General features: G+C 35.3%; 1 protein-coding gene across 2 annotated transcripts in view; it reads left to right on the top strand.

Moving 5' to 3' along the window:
- Positions 1–7,019: 7,019 nt before the first annotated feature.
- The window catches only part of LOC136839523 (tubulin alpha-1D chain-like), a 16,706-nt gene continuing 7,266 nt past the window's right edge, over positions 7,020–16,459 (top strand). Inside the window, exons 1-2 of one of the 2 annotated variants that reach the window (XM_067105737.1) lie at positions 7,020–7,565; positions 15,205–15,427. In XM_067105737.1, coding sequence (XP_066961838.1) covers positions 7,563–7,565; positions 15,205–15,427 — 226 coding nt within the window. In that variant the 5' untranslated portion in view covers positions 7,020–7,562. Of the gene's footprint in view, positions 7,566–7,595; positions 7,688–15,204; positions 15,428–16,459 lie in introns of those variants that run through there. The other variant, XM_067105738.1, reaches the window with a different exon arrangement.

The following is a 16,459-nucleotide window of genomic DNA, read 5'->3' as shown; positions in this document are numbered from 1 at the left end:
TGCCAGTGGGACCGACAACACAAACCCTTCCCAGTCTCCTTTCTTCCTTCCCTCCCCTTCTCCCTCTTCCTCCTCCCCCCCCCCTCTCCTTCTCTTTCCCTCCCCTCCCATTTCCCTTTTCCCTCCCCTACACGTAGACTATCACTCAGAGTTTTTCCGGGCAATGCCGGGTTGGTTAGCTAGTTAGCTAGTGTATGTGTGTGTATATATATATATATATATATATATATATATATATATATATATATATATATATATATATATATATATATATAAATGAAATTGTTTAGTACAGAATACAAAGCATCAATAGCCAGAGTGTAATATAATTAAAAATAAGAACAAACTCTCGTGTACCGTATGTCCGTCCATACTAGAAATGTTTTCTTTTAACTATGTTTGATGACGTCATCAATCGTGTCTCTGAATGGGAGGTGCAGACGTGTTTCCGCTCTCGTTGTTGTCGTAGTGATTTAGTTGTTAGGTGTCACATCTGAAAAAAAAATTGTTTAAATTTTTAAAAATATCTACAGATATCACTTGAGAGGTGTCCGCTCTAAGACCATGTCAGCTATTAAATGTATATAGAATCACTGTAGGTTTAAATAAGAACTTGATCTACACCTGAAGTATTTTATATATTTTTCAGTCCATGAAAGTGACCAATTAGTGTTGCGCCTTTTATTCTGACCTAACATTCCTCTATAGTAGCCAACTTTGTGAGCACTAATTCTCACAAAAAAAAAAAAAAACTTTGGATTTATGTGGATACTCATTGTCATTATCGCCTAAAAATTACTTCAAAATACTTTGTTATATATAGGAGCTAAAGATAAGAAATAAGATCTTATGGTTCAAATTATTGGTAAATATGGGTGGTTTCTTCGTTATAACTCCAGACTCCTTGGATAAGAATATTCCTCTTACACCACTGTTAACAAAAACTGGTAACTCTGAAGGAAAATCTCGAATAATGAGTGCTTAAAAAGCATTTCTTTATTTCAAATCTGTTAGAAAATACTGTATATAGAATTTAAGTCTGTGACAACTGACATATACGCAAAGACGAGACAGTTGAAATAAATGACAGTTTAGCATTAGATGGTTAGAGATATATGGCAGCATGCGCAGTTAATGATGTCATAGACAGCCAATAATAGGACAGCAAATTTCCCTCCTAACAAGAAGGCACTGAGTGGGGTTCCTTCCACTTTATGAACTGATGTTTGCTGTTTTCCAAAAGTTGGATATGCTCGAATATTCCCTATTATTTGTTCGCTTTTTGTTTGGACGTTAAATAAACGTTAAAAATGACTTAATCCCTAAATAAAAAAAAAGTTAATTAAATTATAAGAGGGTTCATGTCATTTTTTATCAATTAAATGGGAGTTGAACACGTGCCTCCACTCTTATTGTTAACGTGTGCACTTTTTTTATTTCGCTAAATATAACTTTAGAGGTGTCTGCGTTTACCCATGTTAGCTATTAATTATACATAGAATCAATAATAAATAACTGAAAAGGAATATATTCTGATATAACGAAATGAAAGAAAAAATTAGATATTACGGCTTAAATTTTGTAATAAATTTTGGTAGTTTTTATAGTTATTTCTCCAGACTCCATGGATAAGGCTACATCCTTTACATTATTAAAAACCAAAACCGGTAACTTTTCGACGAAGGAAAAGGACACATAATTAGCACCTAAAAACATTTCTTTAATTCACGTACATAAGCAAATCTGTTGTATATACGTTAAAACTTTATGACATTATGCAAATATAAAAAGAAGGTGCACGTGTACTTGAATCATTGTTAAAAGTTGGAGGATTGGTGACATCTGGCAAGAGAAAAGTGAGTTCACTTTTGTGAATAATGATTTATTTAGTAAATATGCAAAAAAATAAAAAAAAAAAAAAGCATTTTAGGACATGAATTTCGGAGATTTTTTGTTACATATCAGTCCCTACAATTTCTACTAAACTCCCAAAAAAATTTCATGAGTGGCTTCTTCCTTTATTACATCATCTCTCGTTTTCGTCTCATTTTCCAGTTTCTTTCACTGACAAACGAGGGTTTTACCACAATTCACAAAAAGGAAAGAAATAAACGTTGTCTAAAAATGAGTTTATACTAAACCTCGTACGTGAACCCTGAGCATTAATGGACGTGGATACTGGGGTTTCATTTATTTTGACTCAACTTAACCTTACAATAATTTACAGAGGAAGGATACAGCTGGTAGTTTATGTTACAGTATGCGACCGGAATAGTAGTCCGGGTGTTTTATAAGGATTTCAGAAGGTAAATCCTTTTATGGCATCAGAGAACCGATACCTGAGCGAGATGCTTAGGTATTTTTATTAGCTGCTGCTGAAGGAAATCCACCAGTCACCTTCGGCCAGAAATCGCCAATAAAATGGCCATTAGCTAAGAGTGGTAACTATGCGCTGCGATAAGCTACAGATTAAAGCTCGGGTGGTGTTTCTGGTAGATTTCTTGTTTGTATTTCGTTTTTTCAGCTTTTTCTTTTTTATTAAACCGACAACCTTTCTGTTAATTCGCCGTCGATGTTATGCCTAAGACCCGAGAAAAATAAATTAACGAAATTTCATAGTATATATCAGTTACTTCTGCCCAGATACACAAAAGAAAATAAACAGACGGAAAATTCTAATGTAAATGAAAATTATGTTTTATTGCAAGATGAGCGGAATATATAGCTTAGGTAGTATCTTTTTCTACATTTTCTGTAATGCCTACAAGACTCAACAAGTACTGTGGAATTACAGTATTATTATATTAATAACATCAACACACATTCAACCATGATTTAAAAATAAGCAAGAGATTTGAGCTTCATTTCTCATAACAATCTTTATATATTGATCAATTTCTAAATACTGTTCATAGTTAGGGAGAGTTTTTACCAACTTAATAGCTTTGCACCCCGAAAATACAAGTTCTTCCTGTTATGAGATCTACATGAAAGAACAACAATAAAAACGTCATAATTCTTTTGTCACAGTTTTTCCAGGCGTGTGATGATTTACATAAGCACTGTATTCTTTTAATGGAGAGGATAGAATGGAGAGACAGTCGTCAGGCTGTGTGAGAGACAGGCACTCGTATAAATGTCAAGAAGAACACATGTTCCAGATACTTCTTATTTTGTGACCCCGTAGAGACTTGTTTTATTCTTACGGAAAACACAGACTTTTGGACTTTTGCCTGTTTTACAAAACTAAAGAGTGTTAATTTCAGTACAGTCCTATACCCATCATAACTAAAATAGGCAGATGAAAATTATCAACCTAATTAAAGTGCCAAGAATTATGCGATGAAAAAAATATACTCGGGACCACACACTTTGAATCCAGTCACCTTCTCCAATATCTTTCCTTATCGCGTTACTAATCTATTCATTTTAGGCTAGCTGAGAATCTTTTACGACAAGTTCTCTCTCTCTCTCTCTCTCTCTCTCTCTCTCTCTCTCTCTCTCTCTCTCTCTCTCTCTCTCTCTCTTTCTATCAGAGAATAAGTCGTTCTCCGTATCTATCTCTCCATCTCTGGAGGACCCGTGATATTGACCATGTAAAGACCCAATTTCGATACCTGTCTCCTGTTACGTGATGAATCAAAGTTATTTACCTTGAATTTTCATCACCATTTACTCAAGGCATCCTCAAGATATTTAAGCAAAACTTTCACATGACGTTCAATTCAAATATTCACCAGCGATCTACCTATAACCTTTAGAGAATATATACGAAAAGCGTTCACTAAGGATTTACCTGAAGAAAAAAAAATTCGGAAGGTGGTTACCCAAAACATTCACAAGATATGTGTACTCGGATAAGTCCTTATTTCTTACAGTCTGAAGCAACACTTTTTACGACATCACGAGAGACAATGGGAATACATATATTCATGACATGTTATCTCGCACGGTGACTCTAAATCCTTATAAGGATGGATCTTCATACAAGGGTTCGGAGACAGGTGGTCACAATACATTATTTTTTTTCTTTGCTTTTTTGGTGTTGTAGTGGCCATTATGGTATTATTGTTATGTGTTTTTACGGTTGTTATGTAAACATGTCTTCCTACGTTCATGGGGAAGCCTGTTAGCTATGAGCTTATAACGTTCACAAATTAAACAATAATCTTGAATATATCTGAATGCTGGACGAAAGGAAAAAAGCTATGATTTTATCTGCAATAGTAGATAAATTTTTATAGGTCATTGGACGATTTCCCAATGTTCAACACAACAGCAAGCATGGATATTTTATTTCATATATATATTATATATATAAATATTATATTTATATATATATATATATATATATATATATATATATATATATATATATATAATATCCATGCTTGCTGTTGTGTTGAACATTAGGAAATCGTCCAATGACCTATAAAAAATTTTATCTACTATTGCAGATAAAATCATAGCTTTTTTCCTTTCGTCCAGCATTCAGATATATTCAAGATTATTGTTTAATTTGTGAACGTTATAAGCTTATAGCTAACAAGCTTCCCCTTGAACGTAGGATGTTCAACAGAGGAAGACATGTTTACATAACAACCGTAAAAAACACATCACAATAATACCACAGTGGCCACTAACACCAAAAAGCAAAAAGAATAAAAAAGAATGTATTGTGACCACCTGTCTCCGAACCTTTGTATGAAGATCCATCCTTATAAGGAATTAGAGTCACCGTACGAGATAACATTTCATAAATATATGTATGTATGTATATATACATATATACATATATATATACACTATATATATATATATATATATATATTATATATATATATTTCATAAATATATATATATACACACACAATACATAAATATATATATACACACACACACACACACACACACACACACACATATATATATATATATATATATATATATATATATATATATATATATATATATATTTTAAATCAGTTGAAATTTAAATGAGAAAATACAAAATCAATGGAGGTCTTTTTTACCCATAATATAAAAATACTGTATGAATCAAAGAAGCAATGTTGATGGCAGCCTTCTTTGCCTCCTGTTCTGGGTTTCTCAGTTATCAAAGAACTGCAAATGCAACTGTAATCAATAGGAAAGGAAAAACATTTCAGAAAACCCCGAAAAATAAAACGGTTACGGTTGAAACGGACAGGTAAATAGCAATAATTACAGTACAAATGCAGAAAGAGATAAAGGGGCTGGTTACTATCTACAGAATTATAAAAATTAATATAGCGTTCACTACGTAACTGGACATACAAGAAAATTTTAAGATTACTTCAGTCATACAGGTGAGACACGTGACTGGTTAATATATACAGGTGTGCATTAGTAGCTACCATGCACATATACCCATACAGGTAAAACACAAGTCATTATGACTCTTATCCCACGCATACAGGTAGAGAGTAGCCATAACTACTTATACAGGAAAAAACAGTAACCGTTATTACGCACACATACCCACACGGATAAAGCAGTAGTGATTATTACGTATATGTCATTCACACAAGCAGACACTAGTGACTATCATTATTACTCTTATTCCATGTATACAGGTGGCGAGTAGCCATAACTACTTATACAGGTAAATAGTAACCACTATTAAGCCACACATACCTGTACAGGTAAAGCAGCAGTGACTTTTACGTAAATACAATTCTTACAAACAGGCAGACACTAGTGACTACTGTTTCTGTGCACCCTACTTCCAGCTTATCAACCAGTCCTGCGGGTATCTCGTTCAAGTCAGGAGATAGGCTAATGTTAATGATTTCACCTGAGTCCACTCCATATATAGGCACTTGATTACTGCCAGCCATTTTGAATCGCATTATTGAGGGAAAGTTGGCTATACTACGATACGCAGGCGATAAATCACCAAGTTCTATAAAGTTGTATTTTTTTATTTAGAAATAGATCAGTTTTATTCCATGTAACTATAGACAAAAAAAATGCTTGCAACTGGATGGAATTAAAGTTTTTTAACTAATTCCCGTCAAATTGCTGCAAGCAAGCATTAAACTTTTGAAACAGGGAATGACTTGTGATGAGTTTGCCCTACCATAAGCAAAATGACAAATCTACAAGAATGCCATCTCATCTCAAAGTAATAAAAAAAAAATCAGTATGATGTATCATATTTCAAAGCAAAATACTCGTATAAATCTAAAAGAATACAGTTTTTTTTATATAAGCTACAACACAAATTTGTGAAACCATACGTGCTTACCGTTTATACAAGCAAAAGAGAATTATATAAAGATACAAACCTCAAGCCTTTTAAGGAAGGTATAAAATGAATACATGACTTCTTTTAGGTCAGTGCCCCTCGCAAGCTCTTAAAGGCGGGTAACTGGGATTCAGCGAATTGCTTAACTTTCACAATCCTTTCCGAGATTACATTTTCAACCCCAAAGTCCTGTCTGGCTCAGTTTAATAAATCTTCCTTTAAATTAATGAGGTCATCATCAACAAGGACTAAAGTATGGCCCATATTAACTAGCCTTGCTTGCAGATATAGCAGGCAAAATATACAGTGCATCCAAAGTGTGAATGCACACAAGTATGCAACAGATGCGCTCACGCCTGTGCATGAAGTAGACATAACCTAGTTTGTCGAATGCACACTCGCTGGAGAAAAGTTTGCGCATGCACAGGAATTGACCTTACACCAGTGCCCAAAAGACTACGCTGCCATTTCGACGTGGTATTAAATTAAAGAACTAGCGTACATGCACCCGAGTATTAAAAGTCATATAACGTTGCACAGAATACACATATCTAGGGATATGGAATGGGTGTACGCAGCTACACAGGCTAGGCATAACTCGATGAATACAACGCGCATAAAACTAGGCAGTGAATGAGCAAGCCACGTCGCACAGAACGTGTATACACAGACAGAAGTCACGTGATACAGAAATAGACTTCCCATAAACAGTGTCTTCCAACTCTCATACAGTCTGACATATAACAAGGGCACAAAAAGCATGGAAAGCAATTACAGTGGGAGGTAGAATACGTACATAAAGATACACAGAATATCTACGTATATATGGTTTCACAACAGAGCACAGAGTGCACATGCAACGTGGCTTACAATACATACAAACCGGAATACAAGATATACATACACCGGCATGCAAAGTTTACCCATTCACCGAAGCAGGCGTCTTCCATCCACCTCCAAAGCGCTGGCGACGGGGCTTTCTGCCCGCATGCCCGAGCCCGGGCAACACGCCCTAGTCCTCCTCCTCCTTCTTCTCCTCCTCCTCCCCCCCCTCTGGTCACCCAACTAACGCCCACACGACCGAGATTCAACCCGAGTCAACCCAACCACTGTACCCCTTGAAGCTGCCGCTGGCCATCCTGCCTCCCAGGTCACATGATCATAAGGTATATAAACCGGCCCCGAGACCCCGTCTGCTCCGAGTGCAGACTTGTAAACCCAGGAGACCGGGGACACCTTCGCTAGTCGCTGCTCCTGTTAATTCCAAGCAAACATGGTGAGACATTCTCTTCTGTTTCTTTACTCAGACTTCATTTGCTTCACCAAGCAAACCTGGTGTGAAATTCTCTTCGATTCTGCTTGTTTAGTTAAACTTCATTTGCTTCCCAAGCAAACATGGTGAGATATTCTCTTCGGTTCTGCTTGTTTACTTAGACTTCAATTTTGATTTTCCAAGCAAACACGGTAGCATACTGTCCTCGATTCAGTTTCTTTACTTAGATTTCATTTGTTTTTCTAAGAAAACGTGATTAGTCGTTCGCTTCAACCCTGTTCGTCTAAATTAGATCTCATTTGTTGACTTGCGCTTTCTTTTTCGGCAGTGCAATGTTTAAGGTCTGCAAAATGTTTTCAGATCTTTATTTTGGTGGGAGGGGGAGGCTTTGGGGCCGGGCGTTTGCAGTTTCGGTTTAATCTCTAACTTATGTATCAGGTGTCTTCTTTATCATTATGGTTTGAAAAAAGTGTAATCCAATCTATTAATTAATTCATTTACTTTCCATTTTATTTTTCCATTTGTTCACTTGCATTAATGGTATTTCCGGTGCATTCTTTCGTAATGAACATGATTTGCAATCAATGCAAGAACTGCTCGTTGTACTCGCTGTCTGAAATCAAGAGGACCACTCCAGGCCTCTTAAATCATTCAACGACTTTTTACTATACTTAGGAAGAGCCCGTGCTGGCATAAGGCCAGCTTAACCTGGAACAATTAGACATGTATAACATTTCCGTCGCCTAATATATCTCGGATGATTATAGAAATGATTCATTACAAATGATATACGCTTAGGAGCGAAGCAACTTGTTAGAATATCTCAAATTTTGCCCAGGCTTTCTTTAAGAAAAGTATATTGTAGATTTTTAGCTTTTATCCATAATGGGTTGATTTTAAAAACGACTGTGACTCATCCATCTGAATAGATTTATGAATTAGTGTATGATCTCTGATCGGTGTCTCTTGTTTTAGTTGATATACAGTATATATAAATATATATATATATATATATATATATATATATATATATATATATATATATATACATATATATATATATACAAATATATACACACACATTATATATATATATATATATATATATATATATATATATATATATATATATATATATATATATATATATAATAACAAAACAAAACAAAACCGGATCAAATAACAGAACACACGCAACCGAAAACCCTAAGAATAATAAGGACCCAACCATTCACCCTGCAATCCAGCAGAAATCACCAGAATAACAGCCGGTAATAATGCATTATGTGTTTTATCTTCCCCGAGAAGGTTCCCCTTGATAAGTGCATCTCTCCTCGCCACCCGTCTGCGATTCAAGGTTAAACTGTTCTCTCTCTCTCTCTCTCTCTCTCTCTCTCTCTCTCTCTCTCTCTCTCTCTCTCTCTCTCGTACTAAGTCGCCCGAGGACCGGTTCTGGTGACCGAGACTGATCTCAAATTCACCCGTGTTTCTTTTAGATTCATTTTTACCTTCTCGTTTCTCTCGTGGGATTCGGTATGCCTACTCACTCACTTTAGTTATACCGACAACTCGCTTTTTCAAGCTTGTTTGAGGCTAAGTTCTGAAAAGGATGAGTGGTGGACTAGTTATGAAATTAGGAAAGTCTGGCATTCCTCACCAAAATTACTCTTGGTCACGCGGTAAGATCGTGCAGTATTAGGCGAAGAGAATGACTTGTTACTTGAAATGTAAGACAATGTGGTGTGTTTCTCTCTCTCTCACACACACACACACACACACACACACACAGAGAGAGAGAGAGAGAGAGAGAGAGAGAGAGAGAGAGAGAGAAGAGAGAGACCACTGTCTTACATATTTAAATATATATATATATATATATATATATATATATATATATATATATATATATATATATATATATATGGTATATAAAGACAATATGGTGTGTTTCTATCTCTCACTATATATATATATATATATATATATATATATATATATATATATATATATATATCAAAGAATGTGTAAAACCTCAGTAAAATAATAATAATAATAATAATAATTAATAATAATACTGCTAATAACTGTTAGATTCTAGGAAAGAGGCCACCAGATTAAGCGTTAAATTTAGCTAGACATTTGACCCATTGTGTCCTGACGTGTTACTTTGGAAAGGCAGCAAGAACGCAGGAAACAACCTAAGTTATTCATTTTACTCGAGCGAATATTTTTTGTATGGACCAGATTTTCACATTACTTTTATTTTGTTACCTTTATTTATCTCGTAATATTAACCTCTGTTCCGTCATTTTATTTATTAAGTCATTTCCACAAAGGTTTTACACCCACTACCTTATTTACTTTAGCTTTTGATTTTATTGATGAATTTCTCAATTTTTTTCTCTTATTTCTTTCGTTAATATTTTCCCTTTGTAAAATCGTCTCTATAAGAGTGAAACTCAGCTACCATCCTTTTTAACTAATTCCAAGATAAGAAATAATCAAAGTGTTTCGTTGTTTGTTATTTTGTCTATCAGCTGTTTCTTATAATCCAATCTCTTTCACTAACTTATATATTTAATTCAGAAGTATTATGAAACATATTAAATATATAGTTATTATAAACCCGTATATAATTGTATATTTACAAAAATAAATCGTACATTCCAATAAACCGTCTAATGAAATCAAATCACGTTCTTATTGCTTAGTTCGTGAATGTGAATTGGGGAATCGGATTGTTACATTAATTTACTGTGATATCTAATTAAACATAATATGAATTATAAGATGGGCTTCAGAATTATTTAAAGGTATAAATAAATTAAAGATTTACCAAGATTCCCCCGTCTGACTTCCATTGAACTTATATTTTACAATATCTGTGGATTCAATTAAGTGTTGCCAGTTAAGACATGGCCGGCCTCACTTAACATAAGTAGAAAGGATGCAACAAATATTAATTTAATTCTAGAATACTATCACATACCGCTACGTAGCTTTCATCAAGCGAACATTACCAAAAGTCTTTGCTAGGTGAATTTCCAAAATAACTGCTGCAGAAAGTTGCTTTCGTGACCAGAAACAGGTTACAAACGAGCAAAAGCGAAAGATGAAGATTGAAAGAAGACCTCTCGAATTCGAGCTCGAATGCTTTAACAAATCTGAACACATACATCCAATGATTTAACATAATTCAACGCATTACATCGGTCGTATACCATACTTATTCTATTCATTAACCTCTCATTCAGAATGCAAAGGACACAAACGCATCGTTCATATATTATGCTTTATCTCTCCTTGCTGCAAACAGAGTAACACTGTTCTCAACACACGAATATCAGAGTAAAGCAAAAAAAAAAAAAAAAAAAAAAAAAAAAAAAAGTGAATAATTGAGTTCCCAAACCAGTATGGGACGGAAACGAGAACCGGCCACGTGGCACTGGTAACTTCAACGAGCACCTCCCAATCCTGCCGGAGCTCTCTCTCGCGAGCTGACTTGGCGTCGTTCACTTCCATCGAGAAATGATAACGGGTCAGATGATGTTGTAAAACGCCGTTGCGAAAGGTCCGGATTAAGACGTGATAGTTATCTCTGAGCAGGTTTCTCATGGTTGACTTATTTTTCACTTGTTTCTTGTTATATTTAGATTTATTTTACATTAAGTCTCACAACAGTGTTTCTTCCTGCGAAAAAGCTTAGTATTGGGAGTACTAATATTGAGAAGTACATCTTTTAAAATCAGTATGAGGTTAGCGAGTTCGGCGATTTTTTTGTTTTTGTGAGCGATATTGCAGTAAGTTTAATCCACAAGCGTTTGTCAGTACAATTTGTTTATGTTAATGTATTGTACTTCCTGGCCTGAGCTTACCGTGGTCCCCGAAAGTATATACAGGAATTACCTACTGGTTAATCATTATTATTCAGAATTACCTTTCATTCTTATAGGTCCTAAGCCACATACGTTCATACATATATTATATATATATATATATATATATATATATATATATATATATATATATATATAATGTATGTGTGTTTGTGATTTACCAATAAATCTACCATCCTGATAATTACCGTAAAAGGTGAAAGAAATTCGTCCAGCGTCTCCACATTAGTATGGAATAAACGAAAATAACCGGTTTGTGTCAAGCGCTTTCCTAGCGGTCTTCATGAAACTCGAGTCTCCGGGAATCTGACGGGCTTTGATAAACAGGTGAAATCGATGGAGGCGATTACGAAGGCCCATATTCAGCCAGAACTCAGTCAGAGGAGCGCGTTGGGATGTGTCTGGTACGTCTCTCCCAAAAGAGGCTGGACCATAACGAGAAACTGGAAAGGACCCTCAAATCAGGGTGAATAGGCTGCTCGTGGTGATGGAAGATGTAGTTTTCTGTTGCGGTTGGGAGAGGCACAATGAAGTATACGGCGTTTGGAATAACAAACCCCGTTTTTTATTGTATGTTTTCTTTGCTTTTCTATATTTTCTTTTTTATTTCACATTGCTTTTTGTTTTTTTCTGTTGACTCGAATATAACAGAGCCTAAACAAGGCTTGCGTCTGAGTAATTTATGACTACCTGTAAAGAAACTAAAAGGGTGTGTTTGAGTAGACTGTGGTCGGAACTGTTAATCTGTTTTTCCTATATTTCATTCTGCATTCTCATCTTTCGTTTTCCTTTTTTGCGGAAATAGCACAGAAAAGAAAGAAGGGTGGAGCAACGTTCTAAGTTGACTGAACGAAATTTGAAGACACGGTCTTCGGAAATACCAATGTTTTTTTATGTTTATTTCTTTTATCGCCTACCATTATGTTTTATTTTGTATTCATTTCTTTCATGTTCAGTTGAAGTAGAGAGAAAAAAAAAACAAGTATTTCCTATCTGCTTTTTTTTATCATTTATCATTCCTCTCATCCACACTTATTCAAGAGGAAGAAATAATAATAAGAAATGAATCGTATTTTTTCTTATAATTTTCATTTCCCTATCCTTCTGTTCAGTCACAGAACAGAAGCAATAAAAGCTGACTTTTATTCCCTTTCATTTCTTCTCACCCATTTATTCGAAGAGAATAGATGACAAAAAAAAAGTCTTCACTCCAGAGGGAAAAAAAACCTGCAACTCTCAATGGTCGGTAAATGAAAGTACATCTCTTATTAGCTAAACCGATTCGAACGATAAAGTAAACTGCTCGTTCAAATGATCAATATCTGTATTTATCTATAAAAGTATATACTGTATATTCTCATGCAGACGTGACTGCTCCTGAATACCTAGCCTAAGCTAAAGTTATATTTACACACATATACAGTAAACATACATACATATATGTGTGTATGTAAACATATAAATTAGTCATACCGTTGGTCGTCCAATCGAGGCAGATAGGAAAAGATGGGTCTGGTCATTGCATAAAATGGATGACTACCACGAAATTCTGTACGACTTGACATATACTCCCTCTGAATATACTAACAAGGCAAGCAGCTAGCTAACAGCCTCACCCATAAACATGCTTGCTGAAAACCTGATGGGTAGCACCCTCTAGTTCAAACCCCCGCCCAATCCCCCCCCCCATTCCCCCGCCCCCTTCCTCCACCGACCTTACCTCTTGTGGGAAAAGACGTGAAGATACAGAAAAACGTCAACCTTTAAAGAATCTTAACACACTGATAGTTAGGAAACAATTAAAGTCTTCAAGTCTAACAACTGTTATACAATTAATTCTAGTATTTTTGTTAAATTCTCCATCTTTCCTAGTCACTAAGAGAATCGTTACCCTTTTATTTCTGCAATCTAATCATTCATTTCCTGAAATATTCTGACAAACTTTCCAACAAAAACAAATGAGTGTTCATGCGTGTTGTTTGTTCCCTGTTATTGCAATGCGTCAGCAACCGCAGTGTTTTGATTATTGCATACAATGACAACAGCAACACTTTCGTCATAAGGCCCTTGTTTATTCCCTAGGCTGTCTCATTGTATGAAAATAATGGTTATAAATAAAGCTGAGTTATTCTTAACAAAAATAAAAAAAAGGAAATACAAAGAAAAAGCAAACAGACATTTAGGCTGGCGTGCTGTACTGAAGTGGATATAGTTGACAAACTTTGATAGCAGATTGTAAAAAAAAAAAAAAAAAAAAAAAAATGAAAAATGCATTTGGCGTTTCACCCTAACCTTTGGCCAGGGACCGACGAACCGCAATTGCAAAAGAGGAAAGACAAAGCCTACCCAATTCACAAGGGCTTCTCCTTTGTCATTTGCCAGACGTAAGACGGAATGACAGCTTGACGAAGCTGTGAGAGATATTAACGCTCCTTATGAGGGACAGACGGGGTTATCGCCGAATCTTCTTCGCCGGTGACTTTGGCGAGAGGTCCTCATGAACATTAATGCCCTCCCGGTCAACATATGCGGTTTCCATGTGGCGTTTATGAAGGTTTTCACGATCTAGACGGTTTATGAAGGCATGATGGCGGCAATGACATTTCAGGTTTATTCGATGACACGTTGATTAAAACAAGGTTAGACCGAGTCTTCGCTGAAACATTGCAACATCTACGTTCGGAACGAACTCTTTGGCATCTTGAGAGATTGGAAGGAAAAAAAAAAAAAACAAGTTTATTGATGCTGTTGGGATGAAGTAGGTTGAGAATGGGCATACAGGGATGGGGGAGGAAGTACCAGAACCTGAGGGGTACGTGGGTGGGAGTGTGTTGGGTGGTGTGGGGGCATATGAAAGAACAGGTTTGCCGGGGCACTGTGAACTTTCCTGCCATAAAGGCCTCTCTCTCTCTCTCTCTCTCTCTCTCTCTCTCTCTGTCTGTGCATGCTGCTCCGTATTTGGTGTTAAGCAGGACACCGTAACCTTGGTGACTGGGTGGGTACTGGCCGGTAGTCTTCCTCCCAGTCGAAGGGGGGTTTCTGTTGTTACCGGCTCGTTTGGAATACACAAGCAGGAGTATTCTTTAGACCTTGGGACCAGCAGCCACCCGCTTGTGTGTCTGTACCGGTTTATGGGGGGCTTTGGGAACCAGCAGCCTATATGGCAAGACGAGGAACAGGCTGTCTGATAGAGGAGGCTATATACGTTTATCATATGCATACATGTTTTCAAATGCATGTTAGCATGCGAATGCTCTCTCTCTCTCTCTCTCTTCAACACGCCAGTTCTAGTAGTCATAATCAATCAATCTCTTCATTACACCTTATATTATTATCATCAATTTCTTCATTTTCTTATTGTTATTTCTAGAATGGTATTAGTGTTCTCACGCTGTTGTTGCTGATTCTATTAATAATAATAATAATAATAATAATAATAATAATAATAATAATAATAATAATAATTTTGAGTTATATATTTTTTCATAATCGTTATCATAACTGTGTTCCTTCTTTTCACCTTCTTCCTGTTGGTTATTATCATTTTTATTAATATTAGTAAAGAATATCCTAGAGAGCATATAAACAATTAGTAATAATAGTATAGACTCTTTTAAAGAATATATTATCATAATTAGTAATAATACTAACGACTATTTTAAAGAGCATATTATCTTAACAATAACAGTAAAGACTATTCTAAAGAACAATACAAAAAACACTCAATCCCCTTCCTTCCCCTTCAGAGGGAATGCATCAGTGTCCACGTGGGCCAGGCGGGCGTGCAGATGGGCAACGCCTGCTGGGAGCTCTACTGCCTCGAGCATGGCATCCAGCCCGACGGCACCATGCCCTCCGACAAGTACGCCGGGGGCGGCGACGACTCCTTCAACACCTTCTTCAACGAGACCGGGGCGGGCAAGCACGTCCCAAGGGCGGTCTTCGTCGATCTCGAGCCCTCTGTAGTCGGTGAGGGTTGAATAATTTTTTATTTTTATTTTTTTTTAGTTTTACTTTAAATTTTGTTTATTATTGACTTTAAATTTTGTTTATTATTGGCTTGAAATTTTGTTTATTACTGACTGTAAATTTTGTTTATTGTTGACTTTCAATTTGTTCTACCGGTTTTTGTCACGCTTTTTAATTTTTTTTATATTATCTACTGTAAGTTTTGTTTACTAGTTTTACTGATCTGTAGATTTTAAATAAAGTTACTTTTTTTTTAGCATTTCTAACGATTTTCAATTTTATTTTATTATTTACCTTGAGTTTTGTTTACTGGTTTTTGTTAGGCTTTTTTTTTATTTTATTTTTTAATATTTACTTTAAAAATTTTGTTTACTGGTTTCGACCTGGAGAGTTTAAATAAAGTTTATTATTTTTAGTATTTCCCAGTTAATTATAGAATTTAATTCAAACTGAAAGCATATAATAACAGATATTAACTTTTGACCAGGACAATTTAAATAAAGTTGTTTTAGTATTTCCCAATTAATAACAGCATTTAATTCAAACTGAACGTATATAATAACAGATGTTAACTTTTGACCCCGACAACTTCAGTAAGGTTAACTGTGCAGTATTTCTCAGTTAAATGATAGAACTTAATTTAAACTGAACGCATCAAATAACAGATATCAACTTACGACGTCGACAGTTTCAATAGTGTTTTAGTGTTTCCCAGTTAATAATAGAATTTAATTCAAACGGAACATATACATCAATGAATATTAATTTTTGACTTGGAACATTTAAATAAATTCTCTTTTAGAAAATCTCATTTAATAATAGAATTTAATCCAAACTGAACGTATACAATAATGGTCATTACTTTTTTGCCTGCACATTGAACAAAAATAATACAGTTTAATTTTCGTTAGTTCTCAGTTAATAATAGAATCTAATGAAAAGTTAACGTGTACAATGATCGATATGAAATTCCCCTTTTGCATGATGACCGTAAGCTTCGTTGAACAAACTTAAGCTTCACTGAACAATCAC

The sequence above is a fragment of the Macrobrachium rosenbergii genome, chromosome 6 (assembly GCF_040412425.1).
Source record: "Macrobrachium rosenbergii isolate ZJJX-2024 chromosome 6, ASM4041242v1, whole genome shotgun sequence".
Classification (NCBI taxonomy): domain Eukaryota; kingdom Metazoa; phylum Arthropoda; class Malacostraca; order Decapoda; family Palaemonidae; genus Macrobrachium; species Macrobrachium rosenbergii.
The sequence above is the reverse complement of the archived record's forward strand: the minus strand, read 5'-3'. Positions and strand labels throughout refer to the sequence as shown.